Here is a 25,748-nt window from a genome sequence, read left to right on the forward strand (position 1 = left end):
TCGCTGTACACAAGACACCCTTTGCCTGGCTCACCCTCTACCCATGCACAGTCCCATACTTACACCCCCTGAGTGCAACACAGGTGGCATGCTCTCCCTTTCTGCCCGTTTCGGTCCCCCACCACGCATACATACACAGATTTTCCTGTTTTCAGGTCCCTCAACACCCTAGTCCTATTTCTGCAATTCTCAGTCCACTTTCTGACTTTGTCTTCCCCTCAGCCTGGATGAGATTATGAGCTAGGGACTACTGCCTTATATAAATCCATTATTTCCAGTAATTAACAAAGTAAGTGCAATGTAAGTGGTGTGCAAATATTTGGCGAATAAATAGGGAGAAGTGATTCCCTTCATAAAAGGAATAATATTTTCTATGTAGCTTGTGCAGGCAGAACTAACAGCAGCAGGTAGCAGACGGAAGGAGACGGCTCCTCAGGCTAGGGAAGAAAACAAACTATGACGACGGACTAGCTTTATGACACAGCAGAGACGTCAAGAACAGATGACTTACCAGGCACATGTGATTCACTTTCACCTTCCTTTCACTTTGGTCACTCCTCTGCATGCTTCCCACTGGATCTTGTCCTCACTGAGGACTGCTACAGCTCAGCAATCCTGAACGCCACGGACGCAGTCCTCTGATCGCAACCCTCCCCTCTTCAGCTAGCTCTACGATGCCGTGCCTCACAGTTCTGACGGAGAGCCCTGGCTCCTGGATCGCTTCATTTTCTCTGGTTCTATTAGGCTCCCTGCTGGCATCTCTTCTTTCCCCACTCTAGATCCCGATCAAGCCTCTCCCCCTCAACAAACCCTGACCATTGTGGAACACCCCCGCACCTTTATCACGGCACCACCCTGCCATGAACTTTTCCAGCCATGAACTCCCTGAAGGCAAGGGCTGAAATTTCTCATTTCTGTAGTTCTAGAGCTTAAAACAATGCCTGGCACATAGGAGCCCGGAATGAATATGAGCTGAATGAGTTAATGTAGCATTGTTGCCAGCCCAGCAAACCCCAAACCTGAACTACCATTACATTTCATCTTTTCTGAGGAAAAAATAACATTGCTGGGCAGTTTTATTTTTTTATCAATAAAAATAAGATTATGCTATTAGGCCTTCTGGGCTTACCCAGGCCTTTAATCTGTCCTTGTTCAGCTTCACTTTTGGCTAAATGGCTATTCTAAACATTTATCACGGTCCTCACCAATTCTGTTTAACCTTGACCCTTACAACTCTTAGCCAAGACCTTCATATTCTACATCATCGAAAATCCAGGTCCTCAGGTGGGGTGGGAGCTCACAGGCTCTGCCGCACCACCTGCAGGGTTACCCCTACCTGTGCCTGTATTTCATCTCTGCTCTTGCCTCAGAGAAAGAGCTTTTCTTTTTTCTTGTTCAAGGCCACCCTCTACCTCTGCACTTGACCCTACGCCCTCTATCTTTGCCTTTGACCCTATGCGCTCTACTTTGCACTTGTCCCTCTGTCCCTTTCCATTCTCTGGGATCTTGTTCTATCAGTTACCCTTTCTTCTGGGCTCATTCCTCACAGCGTGAGCACCTTAAACCTCCTTCTGGCCTGAAATATACACCCCCAAATATAGTCCCCAAGCAGGACTAGAAACCCAAGTCTTGCTTTACTTAGTGCTCAGTGTCCTTCCTATCCCCTTAAAAAACTTCTTGAAATAGTCTGGATTTCCTTTCGTCTCAATCATTTCTCAGTCTACTGTTCTCTTCCTTTTGCCCCAACAGATCAAAGAAACTACTCTTACTTTTCATCAAAAAATAATCTCCTGTACTTAATAAACCCCAAAGATATATTTTTCAAAGATTTTATTCATTTATCTAACAGAGAGAGAGAGAGAGAGAAAATAAGCAGGGGGAGACGGGAGACGGGAGAAAATAAGCAGGGGGAGACGGAGAAGCAGGCTCCCCACTGAGCAGGGAGCCATTGCAGGGGGCTCAATCCCAGGACCCTGGGGTCATGACCCGAGCGGAAGGCAGACACCTAACAACTGAGCCACCCAGGTGCTGACCCCCAAAAGATTTTTAGGATTTTATTTATTTGTTTATTTATTTGACAGAGAGAGAGATCACAAGTAGGCAGAGAGGCAGGCAGAGAGAGAGGGGGAAGTAGGCTTCCCACTGAGCAGAGAGCCGGATGCGGGGCTTGATCCCAGGACCCTGAGATCATGACCTGAGCTGAAGGCAGAGGCTTAACCCCCTGAGGCACCCAGGCATTCCCCAAAAGATATTTTAAACTCTGCCTTCAGACTGGTCTCTCTACACAGAATACCCTGCCCTTCTTTCTCATGTTACCTGTCTCTTGTAACGTACTGCTTAAAACTCAGCTCAGGCATCACTTCTCTAGGAAGCTTTAATGTACTCTTTAAACTCGGTTAGTTACTCTTTAAGTTCAGAATATCCTCTGCATGTACCTTTTCTCTGCTGCACACTGCAGTATAGGGTATGATGATGATCACAGTATAACTACTGATGAACCCCTAGAATGCAGGGCTGTGTGCTATGGGGTGGCATACACTCTGTTTCACCTGGGACAGTTTCAGTTACTTCTCTTTTTCACTCCCCTGGATTGGATGACATATTAACTGATCACCTATCTTTTAACTTACTTTACAACCTCAGTGACTAGTATAGTGACACACACAAAATAGAGGATTAATAAAAGTTGTTGAAGAGAAAGGGTACAAATCAGATGACAGCTTTTGCTTCTAATATTCCAATCAAGGCTGAAATGTTCTGTGATTTTAGGCTTAAAAAAATAGATTTCTGGGGCGCCTAGGTGGCTTGGTGAGTTAAGCCTCTGTCTTTGGCTCAGGTCATAATTTCAGGGTCCTGGGATTGAGCCCTTGCATGGGGGGGGTCTCTGCTCAGCGGGGAGCCTGCTCCCTGCCCCCCTGCCCCCGGCCGGCTGCCTCTCTGCCTACTTGTGATTTCTGTCAAATAAATAAATAAATAAATAAATAAATTTCTGCTAAATTTTACAATAGTGAACACAATATTCAGTGAAATAAAGGAAACGTAATCATTATAAAAATAACAGTCAACTGCCTAAAACACAAACTTCATTATAAGACTGCATATTTCTTATACACAATAACCATAATGTTCCCAATTTTACTGATCAGAGCATCAATAGAGAACTAAACATTTAATTGATTCTTACTTTTCCAAAGGGCCATTCAATTTTTTTAAGTTTCTATGAAATCGTAAAGCTTGAATATCTTGTGTCTCTATTTTGGGAGGTAGAAGTCCTTGAAGACCAAGCATTTGTCGTTCTTGTAATGTAAATGCCATTCCCTAAAAAGGAGAAAAGGATGAAAAATTATTGCTTAATGAGGTTGCAAGGGTGCTATTCTACAAAATGTAATTTAAATGTAAAAAAATCAGTATGATACCATTTTGCCCACACTGTCAAAAATCTGTAAGACTGTTCATGTCTAATAATGGTAAGGGTGTGGTAAAAGAGTTACTCTTACATATCATTGCTGGAAATGTAAACAGATTTAAGTTTTTTAAAAGACAACTTAAAAATATTTTTAAAATCTAATGCACTTACACTATATCTAGACAGCCTTCTTAGAGAAATATTCATACATAAAATAAAGACAAGTATACAAAAAGACTATAGTACTGTTTCTAGTTTTCTTGACTATTACAAACTTACTAAAAGCCCATTAATTATGGAACGGTTAAGGAACCTATGGTATTTCCATACCATGAAATACCATACACTTAAACACAGATCTCCAGTTATGTACAATTACCTCCCAGACATATAGTTAAGGAAAAAAAGCAAGTTGCAAATCAAACACTCACTGTTGACTGTGATGTTCAGAAAACCCACATAAAGTACATATACACAGATACGTCCATATGTTAGAAATGAAATTAACAGAATACAGCTTGAAAGAACATAGTCCAAACTGATGATAGAGTTACCCTCACTAGAAAGAGAGGCTGAGTTAAAGAGGGCAAAGGAAGCAATGGTACTTAGGAAGAAATTCATAGGAAAATTCATAAGAAAATCTATGTCATAAAATCTTTTTCAATTTCTGATATTCAGTTGTATGTTAAATTCTTTTCATCGAAGTGATGTCAGTGAAAATGCCAGAGTAAGGATTTCCCAAATCTTTTCCTCTATAAAAACGGTAAGAACATTGGCCAAGTGATCAGAATAAACTTCTTTGGAATTCTGGAAACTAACCAAAGGCTTCAGCAATCAGGGAACATTTTACTCAAGAAAAATAGCTGAATTCTCATAAGAACAGCAAGCTTCTTGACGTTTTTATTTGCCTTATTCCTATGCTTCCCTCCCCAGCTCCACAGTAGCCTAGAAAACAGCAATCATTATGAAACAATAAGCTTTGAAAAACAGAGCCTGGCAGCTACTAAAGAGAGGTTGGAGATAATTCTACAGTCCCATACTCAGGAAATTTGTCATTATTTGGCCTGTCTGGTGATTTAGTGGATGACCCCATTTGCAAGGCTTTATTAAATATGATCTAGAGTTCACACAGTGTGAACAGGTTTTTCTCCAGAAGAGCTTGTTGAAAACAATCAGAAGTAATTATTTAACATGACAGCTGTGGCAGTGGATAACAGCTGAGGCAAACAATAGGCTAACCAAAAAGCTGAAAAGGAAAAGCTGAGGAACAAAATGTCCACAGGGTGGGTGGGAATTTGAAAAGCTTCAAATATTCCCAAGAATCTAGATGATCACTGGGAGCTATAGGCAATCCAGGAAAGACTTGGGGAGGCCCTTCGCTCCCATCTCTGGCTAATCTTGAGGCTCTGTGTAAGCAGGAGGTGAAGGCTGATGTGTAGTTGTAAACTGCTTAAGTACGAAAGGCACGCCCCACAATGTACACATTGCCCTTAGGTATTTAAGTCTCTGTCTAATTACTAGTTGATGACTAAGCCAACAAAGCAGACTTTAGTGGGCATATCAAAACAAGACAAAGATTTTAAATAGTTCAAGTATACTTTACACACCTTAAAAGCATTAGTTCAGAAATGTCACTAAATAGACAATAGCAATAGAAGAAACCCTGGGAGGTATATCCGGTTTCCAGAGAAGTCACATTATTGAGTATGTCCAGTTTTCAACAAAAAATTGTAAAACATGCAAAAAGACAAAGTCTGGCTCATACTCAGGAAAAAGAGTAGTTAGTTAATAGAAACTGTCCCTAAGGAAGCTCAAACATTATACTAACTAAAGACTTCAGTTATTTTGAATATATTCAAAGACCTAGAGGATACCACATCTAAAGAACTAAAGGAAAGTACAAGAATGATATCCCACTAACTACAGAATATCCATGAAGGGATACAAAAAAAGAACCAAATATAGAAATTCTGGAACTCAAAGTACAATAACTGAAATAAAAAGATTCAGAGGGATTAAACAGCAGATTTGAGCAGGTGGAAGAAAGGATCAGCAAACATAAAGAAAAATCAATTGAGATAATCCAGTCTGAGAAGAGAGAAAAAGCAATGAGTAAATATGAACAGAGCCTCAGAGACCTCTGGGACACCATCAAGTGTGCCAACGTGTGTGTAATAGAAGTCCCAGAAGGCAAGAAGAGAAAAGGACAAAAGAATATTTGAAGAACTAATGCCCCCAAACTTCTCAAATTAGGTGAGAAATATTACCCCTAGAAGAAACACACATCCTAGAAACTCAACAGTTCCAATCAGGGAAAAAACTCAAAGAGAACTACATCTAGAAATATCATGTTCAAACTGTTAAAAGCCAAAAGAAGAAACTTGAAAGCAGGGAGAAGTCACTCAACATGCACAGGTGACCTTCAAAAAGAGGAGCAGCTAATTTCTTTCTTTCTTTTTTTTTTAATTAATTTATTTTTTTCAGCGTAACAGTATTCATTGTTTTTGCACCACACCCAGTGCTCCATGCAATCTGTGCCCTCTCTAATACCCATCACCTGGTTCCCCCAACCTCCCACCCCCCCACCCCTTCAAAACCCTCAGGTTGTTTTTCGGAGTCCATAGTGTCTCATGGTTCACCTCCCCTTCCAATTTCCCTCAACTCCCTTCTCCTCTCCATCTCCTTATGTCCTCCATGTTATTTGTTATGCTCCACAAATTTCTTAACATAAACTACAGAGGCCATAACACAGTAGGATGACATATTAAAAGTGCTGAAAGGAAAAAAAAGCTGTCAATCAAGAATTTCTAAATTCTTACAAAATTATCTAAAAACAAAGAAGAAATTTAGATGTTTTCAAATAAAGATAGAGTACCCATTGTTGGCAGGCCTGTTTCACAAGGAATATCAAAGGGGGTCCTTTAGGGTGAAAGAAAGACACTGGAGAGTAACTCAAATCTACACAAAGAAATAAAGAACACAGGTAAGATCACCATATAGGTAAATATAAAAGTCAGTATGAATGTATTTTGTTTGTTTGTTTGTAGCTCTTTGTCTCTCCTACCTGACTTAAAAGACAACTGCATAAAAAAATAATTATAAATCTGTACTGATGATCAAACAATGTACAAACATGTAATTTTTATGACAAAGCAGACAAAAGGAAAGGATGGAACTATACAAGAACGGTTTTTATGTACTATTAAAATTAAGTTGGAATCAGTCTGAATTAAATTGTTATGAAAATGGTAATTATCATTCCCTGAGCAAACCACTAAGACAATAATTCAGAAAAAGGCAGTAGAAGAAATGACAAGGGAATTAAAATGGTTTACTAGAAAATATGGTTTAACAGAAAGGAAGGGAACAATGGAGAAATAGAGGAACAAAAAAAGACAAGACATTTAGAAAACCAACAGCAAAATGACAGCCATAACTTATATCCTATCAATCACTATATAATGTAAATGGATAAAAATCTAAAATAATAAGGCATGGATTGGGGCACCTGGGTGGCTCAGAGGGTTAAGTCTCTACCTTTGGCTCAGGTCATGGTCTCGGGGTCCTGAGATCAAGCCCCGCATTGGGCTCTCTGCTCAGCAGGGAGCCTGCTTCCCTCTCTCTGCCTCTCTGCCTACTTGTGATCTCTCTCTCTGTGTCAAATAAATAAATAAAATCTTTCAAAAAAAAAAAAAAAAGGTATGGATTGGCAAGATGGAGAACACAATCCAATTTTATGCTGTCTACAGGAGACACAGTTTGATTCAAAACACAATTAGGTAGAAAGTAAAAGGATGGGAAAAGATACACCATGTAAATAGTAACCCAAAGAGAGCTGGAATGGCTAAATTAATAACAAACAAAATGATTGTGAAATACACATTGTTCATAGAGAAGAACATTCTATAATGATAAAAAGGTCAATCTATTAAAAAGATGTAACAATTATAAATATATATGCATCTGTGAAAAAAGCCCAGAATACATGAAACAAAAACTGACAGAATCCGAGGAAGAAAGACAAGTTGGAGACTTCTATACCTCATTTCCAATACTGGAGAAAACAATTACACAGAAAATCAAAAGGAAACAGAAGACCTGAGCAACACTATAAAGCAACTAAACCTGACAGACTCGTATGGCACATTTCACTCAAGAGCAGCAGGAAATGCATCCTTCAAACTGAGTGTCCATGGAATTAAACAGAAAAATTACCCATTTATTTAAGTAAACCATAAAACAAGTCTCAATAAATTTAAAAGGATTTAAATCCAAATATGATCTCCTACCATAATGCAATGAGATTAAAAATCAGTAATAGAAGGAAATTTGGGGAATTCACAAATATGTGGATTTCAAACAACACACTCCAAAATGACCAACTGACCAAAGAAGAAATCACAAAGGAAATTAGAGATACTTGGAGATGAATTAATACACACATACCAAAACTTATGGGGATGCAGTGAAAGCAATGCCTACAGGGAAATTCATAGGTATAAATGCCCACACTAAAAAGGTTGAAAGATCTCGAATCAATAATCTAAACTTATACCTTAAGAAACTACCAGGGGAGGGCACCTGGTTGGCTCAGTCAGTTAAGTATCTGCCTTCAGCTCAAGTCATTATCCTGGAGTCCCAGGAACGAGTCCGGCATTGAGCCCCTTGCTCAGCAGGGAGTCTGCCTCTCCCTTTGCCCTTCACCTTGCTCATGCTCTCTCTTTCTCTCTCTCTCAAAATAAATAAATAAAAATCTTTTTTAAAAAAATGGAAGAAAGAAAAGAAACTAGCAGGAGAGAGAAAGAGCAAACTTAACCTGAAGTAAAAAGGAAGGAAATACAAAAGATCGGAGTGAAAATAAATGAAATAGATAACAGAAAAAAACAACTGGAAAAATAAATCAGTGAACCCAAAAGTTGGTTCTTTGAAAGGATGTACAAAATTGACAAACCTTTAGCTATACTGGAAAAAGGAGAAAGGGAGAAGACTGAAATCTCTAAATCTTTGCAACTCATGTTTCTTGTTCTAAGATTTCCTCTAAGGCTGGGATATATAAAAGAAGTAAAACCCAGGGGCGCCTGGGTGGCTCAGTGGGTTAAGCCACAGCCTTCGGCTCAGGTCATGATCTCAGGGTCCTGGGATCGAGTCCCGCATCAGGCTCTCTGCTCAGCAGGGAGCCTGCTTCCCTCTATCTCTCTCTCTCTGTCTGCCTCTCCATCTACTTGTGATCTCTCTCTGTCAAATAAATAAATAAAATCTTTAATAAAAAAAGAAGTAAAACCCAAACTTTCACCCTTACTTCCTTTTCCCACTCTAGTATAAGACTAAAGTGGAAAAGCTAAACTTTATTTATTTTTTTAATTAAATTACCCATTTATTTAAGTAAACTCAGCACCCAATGCAGGGCATGAACTCATGACCCTGAGATCAAGAGTCACTTGGTAAGCCAGCCAGGTGCCCCTAAAATTTAGATTTAAATGAACTAATTATTTCACTTAAAGGTACCTTACCTACCCTACCACCAAAGGTAAATGACTTGGCTACACAAGGTGTCACTGCCTATCTCCTATTGAGGTTCAAGGGACACTCAAAAGTTAGGTTGAAGGGACACTCAAAAGTGTATATTTGGGGGTACCTGGGTATCTCAGTCAGTCAGGTGTGCAACTCTTTAGATTTTATTTATTCCTCTACTGAGAGAGAGAGTGAATGGGCAGTGGGAGAGACAGGAGAGAGAGAATCTCAAGCAGACTCCAAGCTGAGTATAGAACCCGACGTACGGCTTCACCACATGACCCTTAGGATCATGACCTGAGCTGAAATCCAGAGTCAGATGCTTAACAAACTGAACCTCTCAGGAGCCCCAAGTGTCCAACTCTTGATCTCAGCTTGGGTCTTGATCTCAGAGTCATGAGTTCAAGCCCCACGTTGGATAAGGAGCCTACCTCAAAAAAAAAAAAAAAAAGTTAAAAAAGAAAGCATTTTATTTATAATGCAGGGTAGAAATTAAAATGATTTAAAAAACACTTTTGTATAGTGAGTATTTAAGTTAGTAATTGATCAAATGCTTACATTTGCTAGCCTGGTATTAACAAGTGAAGCAAGCCCACAAAGCTGACATTAGCTTCAAATGAATGCCTCGATCAGTTCATTTTTCCTCCTCCTCCATCTCCCCAGGTCACCTATCTCACCATGTCTGCCCTTTTCTCATCTATGCCACAGCAATGCCCTCCCATTTAGCAGCGTGGAAGTGTGTCTTCTTTGGCTGATCCTGAAAGATCCCCTAAGCTATTTTCCTCTAGAAACACTCAATTTCTTCACATAAGCCAATATTGATAAAAGCCCATTAACTAGATTTGAACATACAGGTGAACATACTGTGAAGAAAGAAAAAGCCCCTTCTATTTGCTTCCCTTGAAGTGTAGTTAGAATAAACCGTCAGGAATTAAGAAGTCACCAAATACCTACTTATAAAACTGCTAACTAGTAACTAACGATGCATAATGTCAAGACTGAAAACAATATTCGACAATAGCATCATGACTAACCAAATTCTAAAACATCCCCCGAAAGGAGTAACTCACACTTACATAGAATTTACAGTGCCTAAAGTAGCTTTACAATATTCCTTTTTCTCCACAACAGTTCAGATGAAGAAACTGGGATCCGGGAGGTTGTATCTACTCTGTAGATCACACAGCCTGTCAGGGTCAAGCTGGGTCTCTCTTCAGTCTCTGTGAGTCCAGATCTACCTACTGGACTGTGATGCAGCCATTTATAGAAGGCTTATGACGCATCATAGGGATTATTTGTAAAATACTCTTCCCAGTAGGAAAATGGCATGTAAAATTGTATCCTATGATCTTCAAAGTAAATATACTTTTAAGGGGCTTTGGCAAAATAAAAACAGATGATCTACTCGGATGGTAGGAATGTGATCTTTCTTTCTTTTATTAGTTGTAATGTAATTGTTACTTATGCAAATAAAAAAGAAAATTTTGAATTACTTTATTAGAGGTGTAGCCAGGGGAGTTAAAATAAAAACAAACAAAACCCCTCACAGAACCAAGAACCATTAGACCAGAGCTCCAGGCTCCTGCATACTTCCTATAGGACAGGATGCAGAGATGAGGTTCAAAAAATTATCTAAAAAGTTTACCAAGTGAGCATGAGGAGAGAAGGGAAAATCCAACCTTCCACATGCACAGCCTTTTGAACATTTCAAAATGTATCACCTACATGATTTAAGTGAGTAAACTGAGATCTGAAGAAGTTAAATAAAGACCCAAAGTTTCATGGCTAGTGAAATCAAATGCACACCAGAACACCTGCTTATAACCTAGCACAATGATGTCTACTCCTTTAACGAATAAGGACTTCTAAAAAATGTCATAAAGAATTTCATATTCATACTAGAATTGGCAAATCTATGGAAGAGAAAACAGATTTGTGGTTGCCAGGGGCTGAGAAGTTAGCGGCGGTGGGGGGGCAGGGGGCTGTGACTGTGGAATGGCTTCTGGGTTTCCATTTCAGGGGATGGAGGCACCACACTGAATGTTCTTAATGTCATCGACCTGTACACTATTACCACACTGAAAAAGCCTTAAAGACATAGTAACAGTTCTGCCTTTAGTAGACAGTGATTACAGACATCTTAAAAGATCACAATCTTAAAAGAATTCGATACTGTCTAAAATTACTATTCTATTAATCATAGAAGTAACATATTCTTTTTTTTTTTTAAGATTTTATTTGTTTATTTGACAGACAGAAATCACAAGTAGGCAGAGAGGCAGGCAGAGAGAGGAGGAAGCAGGCTCCCCGCAAAGCAGAGAGCCTGATGCAGGACTCGATCCCAGGACACTGTAGATCTGAGACCTGAGCTGAAGGCAGAGGCTTTTATCCACTGAGTCACCCAGGCGCCCCCTACAGCAACATATTCTTAAAACATTTAGCCTACAAAATTTGAAGCACAAACCTGATGTCTTTAAGTCCCCAAGGATTTCATGATCCTCAAATCAGGAATTATGTCCCCTCTTAAACACGCACAACAAAAAACTCTTCCTGATGTTAAAGGGGTTTCCAAAAATTATCCTTCAGTGAGGTAACCTTAGAGATGCTATCCAACCAGCGAGATCTCAGAGGCCCAGAGCATTATCAGATTTACTATCTTTGCAGAAGTACTATGATGTATTTTAGATTGCCCTCCTCCTTAAAATTAATTTGCCACTTAAACTACTTTATACATTTCTCATAATTCCCTCATAGTACATTTTAAGTAGTTTCTTTAAGGATAAAAATAAATAAGACCAACATAATTAGCAAATATTTACTATACCCATGGCATTGTAAAAAACATAAAATTTTGAATGGTCGGTCCCTGACCCAAAGGAACCTGAAATATAGGTAAGAAATATAAATTCATGAAAACGTAAATACCAACAATTACTTCAATGACAACTTAAGGCATGAAAGGAAGCACACAGCAAGATGTTGATTACTTGCTACACGAACAGGAAGACAAAACTGCTATAGGGCTTCAGAGAAGGGAGCCATTATTCCAGTCTATGGTGTACGAAAAGTTGCTACAGGAGAACTGGACTTTGAATGAGTTGCGTCTTGAAGATCAAGCAAGATTTGGGGAAGTGAGGCAAAAACAAGAGAGCATTAGAATATCCCTCATTAAGCTTCATTCAATTCACTACTACCTGCTGAATTCTCATTCTAAGGTACAAAAATGCAAAAATAAGGCATTCTGGGTGGCCCCTAGTCAATTTCCCTTTGTAGGCCTGAAATCCTTCAAAACATATCATACTGTACAATTAGTTATCCTCAACCTCCACCATGGGAAATAAATAGCATTGGTAAATTTCTGATGACCATTGTTTTAAAATAAGTCACACCTTAACCTGTATGCATTATTCCCAAGAGGTAAATTTCACCCATTACAATGAACTCAGTGTATCCTCTTACAGGCTTTCAATGAGAAATCTCTTTCTAGAAATGCATATACTTACTAATTACTATCTCCACTAGAAAATAAAGAGGGACTTGCCCACTGAACACAGCTTGGCCATGGAGTAAAGGCAAGACTGGGTATCAATAATGCCCATCACTTCTACCCTAAGAGTATAAAGAGGGGGCTGGAAGTCTCTCCACTATGAAGCAGTACTGTGAGATTAATGGGCAAAAGCACTTGTGTGCAAAGGTCTGTGTCCAAGAAGCTGGGGCGGAGGTGCAGACATTAGACAATAGTTCATTTTACAATTTTAACCCCATCTTTCAAGGGCTCCGTTGGATTTGAGCTGGGTAAATCTCAGTATCCCCCACGGCCTGAAAGTTCTGGGCAGACTGCTATTCTAGGGATGTTTTTGAGCTGAAAGCAGGAAACAAAGTCAATCTTTTTCTGGTAGTAGAATTTGAGTGGTCAAACAGACCCATCAAGTAGCTGTGATTCTTGCCATGTGGAGAAAAGTGGAAAGTCATACCGAAAGAGCAAATACCTCTGAACAGTTTTAGTATAAAGCTACAAAATTTTAAAAGTTCATACTTTATCAGCCTAAAATATATCAAACCTTTACCAGGAAGAGAAAAATGTTATGCTAGTATTAATGTTACTAACCTTGTTTGTTCTTGGGTTCAACATGAGTGTCTTGCCTTTTTCTTTTATGTGCATATGACGACATGCTAGAGTATAGGGAGTAGCGACTATTCTTAGCCGGGACAACATCTTTCCTTGCACCTGGGGAAAAGGCAGCAGATAACGGATGAGAAACATATTACAGAATACATGCACATTAGGTATCAGTTTTCAAAAGCAGATACAGAAAGCTTAATTTTCCACACTTGAAAAAGCTTTATCAAAGTACATTTATGTTTCTACAGGTTGTAACCATTGTAAAAAAGTAACTGGGTGAAGACAACGACTGACTTTTCCTGACAATACTCTAAGCCCCTGGTTAGTCATCATTGTTATTTTGTATGTACTGTATACTACAGTGTGCTTAACACTTATTCTTTTTCTAAGCCACAAGTGTGTGGCAAGGTATGTATCTCTTGATTGTGAGAGAAAGAAAGAAATCTAGCAATTAAGAAACAAGGTAACATCTAGTAATCAAAGACATATGGTATGGTCCATGTAAATGCATATGGGAGTTTAGGTTGAAGGTGGAAAAGTAAGTTACCAGGAAAGCCTGGAACATAAACATCCAGAGGAAGAGAAGCCATTCAAACTTTTAATCTAGCTTATAATTTTAATGTATTAATATAGTCAGTGTTTAAAGGTAATATACTAAATATTTTTCTTTTCAAAAAACCTGTTACTTAATATAAAAAATACACAAATTAGCTAGAAAACATGTTTTTGCCTTTTCATGACCATCACAGACACATGGAAATTTTTCAAAATGGAAAACTCCACATAATACATTGCACATTAAATATTTAAAATAAGAATACAATAGATTCTTCTGCATATCAATTCTCCCACCCAAAATGAACTTGCAAAGCCCATTTATCTTAGTCATTACAAATCATTGCAATTATCCCACAATAAGTTTTTTACTGGAATTTTTACTTGCTTAGAAATCAAGGTTTGTATACAGAGTGCAGCAAACCATTACAGTGAGATTATTTTTTAAGTTAATTTTTATGGAAGTGAATTCACACAACAAAACTTGCCATTTCAAAGTGAACAACTGAGAGGGATTAGAAAACCCATAATGTTGTGCAACCCACCTCTGCCTAGTTCCAAAACATCTTCACCATCCCAGAAGGAAACACGACCCATTTAAGCAGTTCTTTCCCTCCTCCAGTGCCCGCAACCAGCAACCTGTTTTCTGTCGTTATGGATTTACCTATTCTGGATATTTCCTATAAATGTGGTGCATAAATGTGTCCACAAAAACAAAAAATTTATATGATTACAAGGACATCAAGAATCACGAGAGGGGCGCCTGGGTGGCTCAGTGGGTTAAAGACTGGGCTTTCAGCTCAGGTCATGATCCCAGGGTCCTGGGATCGAGCCCCGCATCTCCGCAGACAGCGTGCTTCCTCTTCTCTCTCCCTGCCTGCCTCTCTGCCTAATTGTGATCTCTGTCAAAAAATAAACAAAATTAAAAGAAAAAAAAAAAAAAAGAATCACAAGAGATGTGGACTGGGGGTGGGAGGACAGGACAGATGTTTAAAGATACAAACTTGCAATGAGAGTCCTAAGAAATAATAACTCCTAAAGATCTAATGCGTAGTATAGTGAATATAGATAACATTGTATTATAACCATCAAACTTTTTAAGAGACTAGGTCTTAATTGTTCCAACCATTTAAAAAAAATGGTAATTATATAACATAAGAGATGACAATTATCACTACAATGGCAATCATATTATAATACATAAATATATCTAATTAAAGTTATATGCCTTAAATTTATACAATGTCATATGCCAAATATACTTCAGTAATAATAAAAAAGAATTATGAGAGATATACAACAAAATAATTGGGTCACTTTAAAATGTTAGTGAAAGACAAACACTAAGGAACTATTGCAATTTAAAGAAGACTGAGCATATGACAACTAAATGCAAAGCCTGAATAAAAAAAAAAAATGCTATCAAGGACACTAATTGGGACAACTGGAAAAACTAGAAGATATATTGTAGCTTAAATAAAAGTACTGTAAAATTTTAAATTTTCTGTATTTGATAACCATATGGAAGAGATATACTTGTCCTGAAAACACAGTGAAGCATTAAGGGGCCAAGAAGTATGACATATGCCACCAAAGCCTTTCAGATCATTTCAAAATAAATTTCAAAGACTGAAATGGTAGCACTGATTATGTGTTTGTGTGGTTCTTCCAGGACAGACAGCATTATCTGTCAACACTAAAACTTTGTTACCAAAAAACTGGATTAGTATTCTAGTATACTGGTGAGGTAGGCAAATCTACGGTATAGTATAGAATACTTTTTACTTTAAATCAAAGACAATCTGAAAAAAAATTATTTTGTCATCAGTACTTGTGGTATGATGAGAAATATATCTTGGGGGGCTCAGTCAGTTACATGTCTGACTCTTGATTTCTGCTCAGGTCATGATCTCACGATCCTGAGGTCGGGCCCCAAGATAGGCTCCAGGGTGGAGTCTGCTTCAGATTCACTGCCTCTCACTCTCCCTCTGCAACCCCTCTATGAATGAATAAATAAAATCTTTTTTAAAAAAAGAAATATATTTGGTTTTTGTCCCCAGTTCCTGCAACAGAGCTCCTAAAAAATCTTTGGAATTTCCTGAATGATAGAGGAGTATTTTTTGTGACTCATAAGAAGACACTTTTGATCACATTTGAGTTTATGCTTATGAGGTGACCTAGGGTAGACCACTGCAAAGCCTCAGATAGAGCTGGTCACCAAAAACACCAAGTCATTAGAGAGTAGAAATTTACTGCCCCGCCTCCAGAACCTCCAGAAAGGGAAGTGGGCAGGGGCTCTTTTTAACAAGATCTATTGAGCTTTCATGCTGGTGAACACATCTAGGTGCTGGGGGATGGCACACTCAGGTAGCACAAGTAAGCTCTATGCCTCTCCACCCCTACCCCCATCAATACCTAGTTCTATGTATCCCTCCCATCTGTTCCTGAGTTGTATCCTTTTATAATAAACCAGCAAATATAAGTAAGTCTGTGTGCCATTATAGCAAATCATCGAAACAGAGGGGGTTGTGCGAAGCCTCAATTTATAGAGAGTTGGTCAGAAGTACGGGTCACAACCTGGGACTTAGGATTGGCATCTCAAGTAGGGGCTGTCTTTTGGGACCTAATCCTTAACCTATGGGATCTGAAGCTATCTCCATATGGACAGTGTCAGAATTAAGTTACATCAAAGCAAGCCCAATCAGCATCTGCTGAGAACTGGAGAATTGCGGAAGGGGACGGGGGAGAAGTCCCACACTTAGTGGCCAGAAGAATTGACACTGCAAGTAACGAAGATTAAAATTTTTCCTCTTAGTACTTAAGAGCAGCATTCTAATACATGAAATCTATTTTCAGTTCCTGGTTAAAGTTTTGCTTCTACCTAATACTGAATTTAGTCTGTATAATAAAGATAACACCACTTGTCAAATCCACCTTATAGATAACCATGATGATCAAATGAGACTATATGCAAAAAAGTATTATAATTAAAGAATGTTTAATCACTAAAATTACTTTGTTAGTGAGTGATAGAGAATAAAATAAATGTAAAGGTAACTTTAATAGTGTCTTGAAAACAGTGGTCATAAGTTAAAAAAAGAATTAAGGAAAAAAAAAATCTGCCAAAACTAAAACCAAGGAATAAGAGATAGACAGGGAGGCTTAAATACCAGTAATAAGAACAATGAGAGGCAACAAGATAAAACGCGGTTATGCAGGTGGGTTGGAAGGAGAACTCTCAGAATGAGTGAAGTAAAAATAGGAACCAAAAGGCAGCGTTTAATTTTTAATTGACATGTAAAATCAAGCTGCTTGCTTCCTTGACAGCTTCTGGAATACTGAGATCTGCCTCTGGTCCCCCCCCCCCCCCCCCCACCGTGTGTCTTTCACATGGCCTTGCCCTGGAACTTACTCTCTGGTGTTTACAAGCTGGACCAGGACAGAAACTGCTAGGCCACTGGCTGCTGGGGACAACTCTCCCTGGCCCCCTACTTGGGGTTAAAGGAGGTCACTGCAAGGGAGACAGAAATTAGAGGTCGTGACTGAGTGCAATGAGCACAAGCTCTGCAGTCCAACTGGGATAGGAATCTGGACTCGGCTCATCACCACTTTGGATGCGGCTGTGTCACCCAGGCATTCCCAACGGCTTCTGAATTGGTGTTAGCCTGGGACACATTTCTCACTGCTGTGTGGCCAATTGAGAAAAACTGAACAATGCAACATAGTCCTTCATAAAACAAAATTCTCTTTGTTTTCCTATTCTAATTTTGATCTTCTTAGCTGTTTGGTGATAAAAACGTCTTTTCTTTTATGAAAAGATGGTGATAGTAGATTGCAATAGTTCTTAAAAGAGTCCTTAACCTTAATAGAATTAAAAGTTGGCAGGGGCGCCTGGGTGGCTCAGTGGGTTAAGCCGCTGCCTTCGGCTCAGGTCGTGATCTCAGGGTCCTGGGATCGAGTCCCACATAGGGCTCTCTGCTCAGCAGGGAGCCTGCTTCCTTCTCTCTCTCTCTCTGCCTGCCTCTCAGTGTACTTGTAATTTCTCTCTGTCAAATAAATAAATAAAATCTTTAAAAAAAAAAAAAGTTGGCAGTGTATGTCTGGTCCCAATTGTCCCCCTACACACACTTGCCCATCAAGTCCAAAAGTCTCAGGACTGCCTCAGAAGTCTCATTTCTCTCATCAATGAAACAAGGGAGAGGGAACTCTGGTTTGCAGAGCTGTGTAGTAAGGATGATATTTACAAAGTATCAAGCAATTAAGAGCTTTATAATCATCATAAAGAGCCTGACTACTTGACATGAAAGTTTATTCAATAAAATCCATATCCAGGCAGTTTAGCAGAGTAGTCAAAGGCAAGCTCTGGAATCAAACTACTGGGTTTAAATCCTGGTTTGGCCAATTCTTACTCTGATTTTGAATAAGTCTGTTGCAGTTTTCTCATCACTCAAATGCGGATAATAACAGGACCCGCTAAACAGTGCCATTTTAAGATTTTAATTAGATTATCTGTGTAAGATGCTTATCACAGTGCCCTCTAAGTGCTCTATAAATGTTAGTTCTTTAAGCACTATTAGTAGTAGTGACAGACTGTGGTGCTCAGATGTGTTCTGAATGCCTGTTAGTTTCTGCACCAATATCTTCTACTGTGAAATCCTTGAAGCTATAAGGATACTCATGGTTAGCACTTATTTAAACTATTTCGAATTAAATCTCTAGGTCAAGTAATTAGAATTTGGATGGTATACAGAGCCAGGCAACATCAAATGTCATTCTGAACAACATCTACAGAATCAATATAGTATTTTTCATTACTTTTGCAATTTGTACACATTAAGCAAAGGAAATATAATATACAGCCATATAACTAAAACGATGACTTTAAAATAAAAGTTAACTTTTTATAAAATAGATTTTTAGGAAATTAAATGTAGAATGATTTTGATAGTATGAATTTTGTCCTCCTTCTAAAAATGATCCTCAGTAAACAACTATAGGTTTCAATTATTATTTATGTTTTAAAATATGACTAAATTTGGGGTGCCTGAGTGGCTTTGTCGGTTAAGTATCTGTCTTGATTTTAGCTCAGGTTTCAATCTTAGAGTCGTGAATTCAAGCCCCAAGTTGGGTGTGGATCCTACTTAAAAAAAAAAAATAAAGGGCGCCTGGGTGGCTCAGTGGGTTAAGTCGCTGCCTTCGGCTCAGGTCGTGATCTCAGGGTGCTGGGATCGAGTCCCGCATCAGGCTCTCTGCTCAGCAGGGAGCCTGCTTCCCTCTCTCTCTCTCTGCCTGCCTCTCCATCTACTTGTGATTTCTCTGTCAAATAAATAAATAAAATCTTAAAAATAAATAAATAAATAAATGAAGTATGACTAAGTTTGTCGAAAATTCACCAACATAAATTAGAATTTATTTTAGTTTAACTTAATATAAAATTTAATATAGTTAAGAATAGCTTATTTTTATAGGAAACTTGATACAAGTTATACATGAGCAGCTTTATAGGAGTTAATTTGCAAGAGAAATTCTTAAACGGTAAATTAGGTTTTCTTTTATGAATTTTTGACATATTTCCATAACAAGTGTATTTTAAAAGACAAAAACACCCTGTAAGACGAACCTGTGAGTAGTTCTTTTTCAGAAGTAAGTACTGAGCAAGAGTATATTTAATTCTCAAGAGAATGAAGAACTTCTACAAATGCATAGCCCAACATTTCCTTAATATATGATAAAAGTTCTATCAGCGTATCTGGGCTCTATGCTTAACTTTTAATTAAGTCTTTATAACTACCATAAGATAGCCAAACACTGATTGTAAATCAAAGTTCAAAGCTAATTAAAGGTCCAACATTAGAAGACAAGAGTTAAGTTGTTTTTTCTGTATTTCTGCAAACCATGTAACATAGTATCATGTAACTTGGTTTTAGTAGTTACACAAGAGATTTTACATACACATACAAATACACACACAGGGGGAAGGTGGGGAGAGGAAAGTGCAAGCAAATGTTTCTTCTCTAACTTCCAGGATGCCTGGAAACTAAAGAATAAATTCATGAGTAAAGATTAAGAGTAAAATTAATGAGTACAACATTGCAATTACTTGAACAACAGGAACAATGCTTAAGGAGCGACTAAGCTGGAGCTGTTTTGTTAAATTGCCTGAGTTCAAATCCAGACTTGGCCACCTATAAAATCTGTGATCTTGTGCAAGTTACTTAACCTTCTTAAGCCTTAGTCTCTTCATTTGTTAAGTAGAAATAACAGTACCAACCTCAAAGAGTTATTTTGAGATTATTCATGTACAGAACAATGTCAGGCCCAGAACTGACAATTAAAACGTGCTTCTATTGTTAGCAATTGCAACACTAAAAGAAACAACAATGCTATTAACTATTCTGCTTAGAAGCAGCTGCCACAAGCATTAGGAAAATAAATCAGATAAGGAGATAACGCATTTTGTAAGGAAGCACTACTGCTAAGATGTATCATTTTGATCATGCTTCTCATCAAAAGGCAACATGTTTTCTAAAATTGTTTTTGTAACCATGAAAGAAGTCAATTCCTGGACCGCAAATCTAACACCACCACACAAGCAGAGGTGGTCATCACAGTGTCAAAGAAACACCTGCCAGTTCTGGTCTATTTATGCCATTTCACACGAATAGGCAGAACTGTCCAAACGTAGAACTTTCTAGCTTGTAGCAAACTTCCTTTAGAGAGAGGAACGAACAAACGCGCGCGCGCACACACACATACATACACACATGCACACACACACAGCCTAATTCCTGTCATTAATTCATCCTTGCAGAAAGAGATTTAATAAAAGGTATCAAGCCACAAAATCGTTCTTTAAAGGGCGCAGGGGAGAGCGACGCTCGCGGTCTGGAAGCCACAAGACCTCATCCCAGGGCAGCAGGGGCGCCGCCCTGGGACCGGCGGGTCGAGAAACGGGAAAGTCGCGCCCCGAAACCGTGCCCGGGAAAAAGCCGCGGGCGCTCGTATTGGGGACCGCCGCGACCTGACCGCTCCCCCGCCCTCCCCCGGGCTCCGGGAGCCGCTTCCCTTCGCCTCGCCCCGCCCATCCGCCAAGCGGGTCCTTGCCCGCCGCCCGCGCGAAAGCCGGCGGCGGGTCCGCAATCGGGTGGGCGGGCCGGGCGGGAGGAGGCCGCCCCCGCTGCGCTCCCGGAGCCCCCGCCCCGGCCCCGCCACGCCAGGCCGCCTGCAACCGCGTGCTGCGCGGAGCCTTACCCGAAGTCTCGGCCCGCGACAGGTGGTGCTGCCGGCGGAGAGGCCGCGGCCCTGCCGCCCACTCAGGCGATGCTCAGCGGCGGCCGAGTCCGCCCCCCTCTTCCCTGAGCTTCGCGGAGCTGGCGCTAGCTCAGGTCCCGACAGGCAGGGGCGGCAGACAGCCGGCGAGGTAGCCAGGCAGGCGGCGTAGTGAGCCAGGGAGGCGGGCCGGCGCGGCCCGGCGGAGACTGACAGGCACGCGGACCAATGCGGAGGCGGAAAGTCGTCCCGGGGGCGGGGCTCCGGCCGCCACTTCGCGGCCGGCGCGCCCGCGTCCCCCCCCGCCACCCCCCTCCCCTCCCCAGGACCTTCCTGGATCTGGTTCTTTGAGGTTACTGTTTAGAGGCCGGCGCGCGCCCCTGGGGACGCGATCTCGAGAAATGCGAGAGGGGCCGTATAGAGTTGAAGGAGTCCGCAGCCGACCCAGGTGACGCCCGTTGTTCCACGAAAGGAGCGGGGCTAGTTTACCGCGGACCGCGCATCCCCCGAGGTGTCGGGGTACTCGAGGGGCGATGGCTACACGTTCGCGCGAGAAGAGGCTCTGCGCAGGCGCGGGCGGGCCCGGGAAATCCGCGGGTACCAGTCTCCGAGCCCCAGGGGACGAGAGGAAGGCTGGGAGTTTAGGTCCATCAGGGACAGCGAGCGGAGGCAGGAGGAGATGAAGGAGAGATTAGGAGCTGGATACAGGTCAGGTGGCTGGAGAAGCGGAATAGGTGGGACCGGGAAATGTGAGGCCTCTGCACTTAAAGAACGCTTTCTATTTCTGAGCTATTTTTGTTTCTGTGCCGAGGCCTCCATCTTCTGCAGAATTCTTTGCCACTCTCCACGCCTGCTGGCACAGTTACCGGCCCGCAGGGGATTTACTAATCTCTATCATCACAGTCACCATAAATAGATGTTCAATGTCCTCTCTCAGAAAAGCACTGGAACACTAAATTGTCATCTTTGAAAGCAGCGAGGACTGTACCTTAGTACCCCTTGACCCACCCACTCACGGTTATGACATTGAAGGATTTTTCTTCACTCTTGTTTCAGAAAAATCTTATCATCAAAAATTTTTTGCTATAAATGAGTTTGTGCACTTTTAAAGTATGATAATGATAATTTTATTATTTTTTTAAGATTTTATTTTTAAGTAATCTCTACATCCAAAGTGGGGCTCAAACTCACAACCCCTAGATCCTGAGTTGCATGCCCCTGGACTGAGTCAGCCGGGCGCCCCTGGTAATGATAATCTTAAGGTGAAGATGTAAAGGATGCAAAAAGAGTCAAGGAACATGGAATAAGAAAACTGAAAGTGATGGGAACGTAAAATAGAGAAAATTGAGTGGAAGTAGAGAACAGTGCATTGCCCCTTCCTAAACACTGGCAATTACATAAAATCTGGAGCAACCAGGCCACTGGGAACATCAAAGGGCGGGCATGTTTGGGAACACTGTAGTTAGATGATAAATGATAGGTATGGCTGCTATAGTCAGCACCACAGTAAAAAGGACTGTATATAAGCATCACCTCAGATAACCCTGCTCGCCAGACATTGTCAAGAACATCAAACTGAATGAGGGAAATTTCAAAAAGTACAAGCATCATAAATACTTCATTAGGAGTGGTAAAATTGTTTTGTCTTTGAAAGCCAGTTTGTCCTACATTTGAATAACCCTGGTCTGAAGCATTGTAGCGAGCTATCATGGATGGGACTGATTTTGGTTAAATTCAGGTCATTTCATTCCTTAAATGAAGTATTTGCTACTGTCAAGAAGGCAGTTTGGATGGCCCACCCCAATTCATATATCCTTCTGAGACACTTCGGTGATTGGCCTGAGGCTTCCCACCCAAGACAGTAACATATGGCTATTGGGCACTTGAAAGGTAGCTTGTCTAAACTGAGATGCAGACTGACTATGAAAACAATACAAAAAAAGAAGGTAAAATGTGTATCTTGATTTGATTTTTAAGGTATTAGTCACACATGAGAAAAATTGGGGGGCATTTTTGGTTAAGTCTGTTATTGAAATTAATTTCCTCTCTTTGACTTTTTTAAAACATAGCTACTAGAAAATGTAAGATTTTATATGTGGCTCCCATTTGTGGCTTGCATTATATATCAGCTGGACAGTGCTAGTCCAAGAGGAGCCTGTTCAAGTCCCATACATGGAAGCTGCTGGGTGGGACTTACAGAAACGCTTTAAAAAATAGGCTCAGCTGGTGTGTACTTTGGCTTTTTGCTTCATTCCACTTCTTGCCTGAAAAGTTTGAAGGCATGGCACTCATCATTGGACCATAAGATGACAAGCAAATGGATGAAGGTATATACTCTAAAGATATTGGCAGAATTAACGACCTTGGATCCCTGGTAGTATTGTCAAGTCACATTCAGCCTTGGCTCCTAGCCTTATATTTCTTATTTTGTAAAATAAGCCTCTGTGTAAACCAACTCAAATAGGGTTTTCTGTTGTTTGGGGCTAAAAATAATTTCTAACAAATACCGTTAAAATGCACAGAGATCTTGTTTCCTGCCATAATATCTTAGTTCATACTTTTTTCTTTAGAATAGCTCATAACTCAAATGGAGGATAGCAAATCTAAAGTAGTAGTAGCAGCAGTAGGAGTAATGAAAATAATAGGTTTTCTACACATCTGTTTTCAGTTATGTGGAAAATTTGCCACCAGTTACAGAGTAACAGCCACGTCATGTAACCTAGGAGCTGTATCCTTCACAGTAGTTCTCACCTGTAGAAACCAGTAGAGGAAACCTTGGGAAGTTTTAGACTTTATGTCTCTATTAATGATTACTCATGTTTTCCAATTACATTTGTTTTCCTACTCTTGTATTGTCCAGACCAAGAATATAATACACATAAGAGGTCACCAAGTATGTGTTACATGAAAGAACATGTTAATTGCTATATTAACTTTTCCATTTTGTATGTGTGCGTTGAAGAAGAGAACTTTCTTGTTCCAACTTGCCTAGTTTTAGGTTTTCCATTTTCTGGATGTTCCTTAAGAGAATGAAAGAACTTCTCCTAAAGGCAGGGTTCTCTCCAGTAAATGGAGTTATCTGACAATCCTTGACTAGAAATATAGCTGAATAAGAAATGTAGCTCCTGGGGTGCCTGGACAGCTCAGTCAGTTAAGCATCTACCTGCCTTAGGCTCAGGTCATGATTCCAGGGTCCTGGGATCCAGCCGCACATCGTTGGACTCCCTGTTCAGAGGGAGTCTGCTTTTCCCTCTCCCTGTGCCCCTCCTCCCAGCTTGTGCTGTCTTCCTTTCTTTCTGCTCTCTCTCAAATAAATAAATCTCTATAAAAGAAAGAAAGAAAAGAAAAGAAATGTAATTCCAAGCAGAGTACAGATTATCCGCCAATTAAATGTCCCCCTTATGGATAACCTGGGAATGACAGAAGGAAGATTGTTGAGATTCTTAGGGACCTCTGTCTCGGTAAAGTGAAGTATGTGTACAAATTAGCTGAACAAATGCCTCAGTTCTTCAACATTTTTTTGCTTTTGTTTTTGGTTTTTGTTTGTTTGCTTCCTTATTTTATTGAAGAGTTCGGGACACTTTTGGAGTTTGAAATACTGGAGTTCACGTACTATTGCACTCTTTGAGAAAGTCACTCCACAGCTTTCTCCTGTCATATAGGTGCTATTAAACTTTCTCTCCCTATTGCAAAGGTCACTGGAAGGAGGAAGTGTGATAAAAATATACAGCAGCTTTGGGGTGCCTGGGTGCTAGGGTGGCTCAGTCGTTAAAGTCTATCTTCGGCTCAGGGTCCTGGGATCGAGTCCTCTATGGGCTCCCTGGTCAGTGGGGAGCCTGCTTCTCTCTCTTCCCTGTTCATGCCCTCTCTCCCAATCTATATCTCTCTCAAATAAATAAATAAAGACTTTTAAAATATACAACAGCTTTGTAAAGTCAAAAGAATACAAATGCAAAGTATTCTCATTGTGGTTCCCTGCCTGGCATACAGATGATGTTCAATAAATAATGATTAGCATTCATTGAGCACTTATTTGCTAAACATTATTCTAAACAATGTTCCTTATTTATACTAAGATCATTTAATTGTCTCGACAATACTATGATGTAGGTATAATTATTATTCCCATTTTACATATGGGAAATCTGAGGATTTAGAGGTTGATTCGTCTAAGAAAAAAAGGATGCAAACTGTGTTGTACAAACTCTGAATATTTTTTAATATTTTTATGTACAAGTCAATGTCCTGGAAAGACCAGAAAAAGCATTTGGAGCTTTATGCCACCGCAGCCCCCCCCCCCCACCTAGGAAGTGGGAAGGCCCTTCCCACTTAAGCTTTTAAAAGCTTCTTCATAAGTCAAGGACAAATTCTAATCTCACCTCTTCAGTAAAGCCTAGTGTGATGGTATGTAAATACACATTGGGATTACCTGGGAACACTTAAAAAAAAAAAGTCTATTCTATACTAATTAAATAAAAATCTTCTGATATGGGACTCCAGCACCCGTGTTTCTTAATAATTCTCCTATATTTCTTTTTTAATTACTCATATAGTAAAATTTCCATGAGAGTAGGGGCTTATAAAAACTATAAAAAAATTATTTCTCCCTCTATTCCTTTCAAGCCCTCACATATGATTGTTTGATTAATTAATAGGCAGGTTTGGAAATGTCAACATCTTCCCTGTTCCAAGGAAGGAGTTCTCAGAGTATGAATCTAGATCACCATCATCATAACGGTCACCACCACTACCACCATCATTTGGGAACTGGGGAACTTGTTAGAAAGGTGACTACTTGGGCCCCACCCCAGATCTACCAAATCAGGAATTCTGGGGTGGGGGTCCAGCACTATGTGTTTTGACAAACCTTCCAGTTGCTCTGGA

At 40.0% G+C, this 25,748-nt stretch overlaps 1 protein-coding gene across 1 annotated transcript in view; it reads right to left on the reverse strand.

Moving 5' to 3' along the window:
- The window catches only part of ME2 (malic enzyme 2), a 56,687-nt gene extending 35,578 nt beyond the window's left edge, over positions 1-21,109 (reverse strand). The window contains exons 1-3 of the mRNA XM_059139324.1: positions 20,847-21,109; positions 13,026-13,145; positions 3,185-3,318 (exon numbers count right to left, since the gene is read on the reverse strand). Of these exons, the coding sequence (XP_058995307.1) occupies positions 3,185-3,318; positions 13,026-13,133 (242 nt within the window). The 5' untranslated portion in view covers positions 13,134-13,145; positions 20,847-21,109. The remainder of the gene's footprint in view (positions 1-3,184; positions 3,319-13,025; positions 13,146-20,846) is intronic.
- Positions 21,110-25,748: the final 4,639 nt, after the last annotated feature.

Source organism: Mustela lutreola, chromosome 11, assembly GCF_030435805.1.
Source record: "Mustela lutreola isolate mMusLut2 chromosome 11, mMusLut2.pri, whole genome shotgun sequence".
Classification (NCBI taxonomy): Eukaryota; Metazoa; Chordata; class Mammalia; order Carnivora; family Mustelidae; genus Mustela; species Mustela lutreola.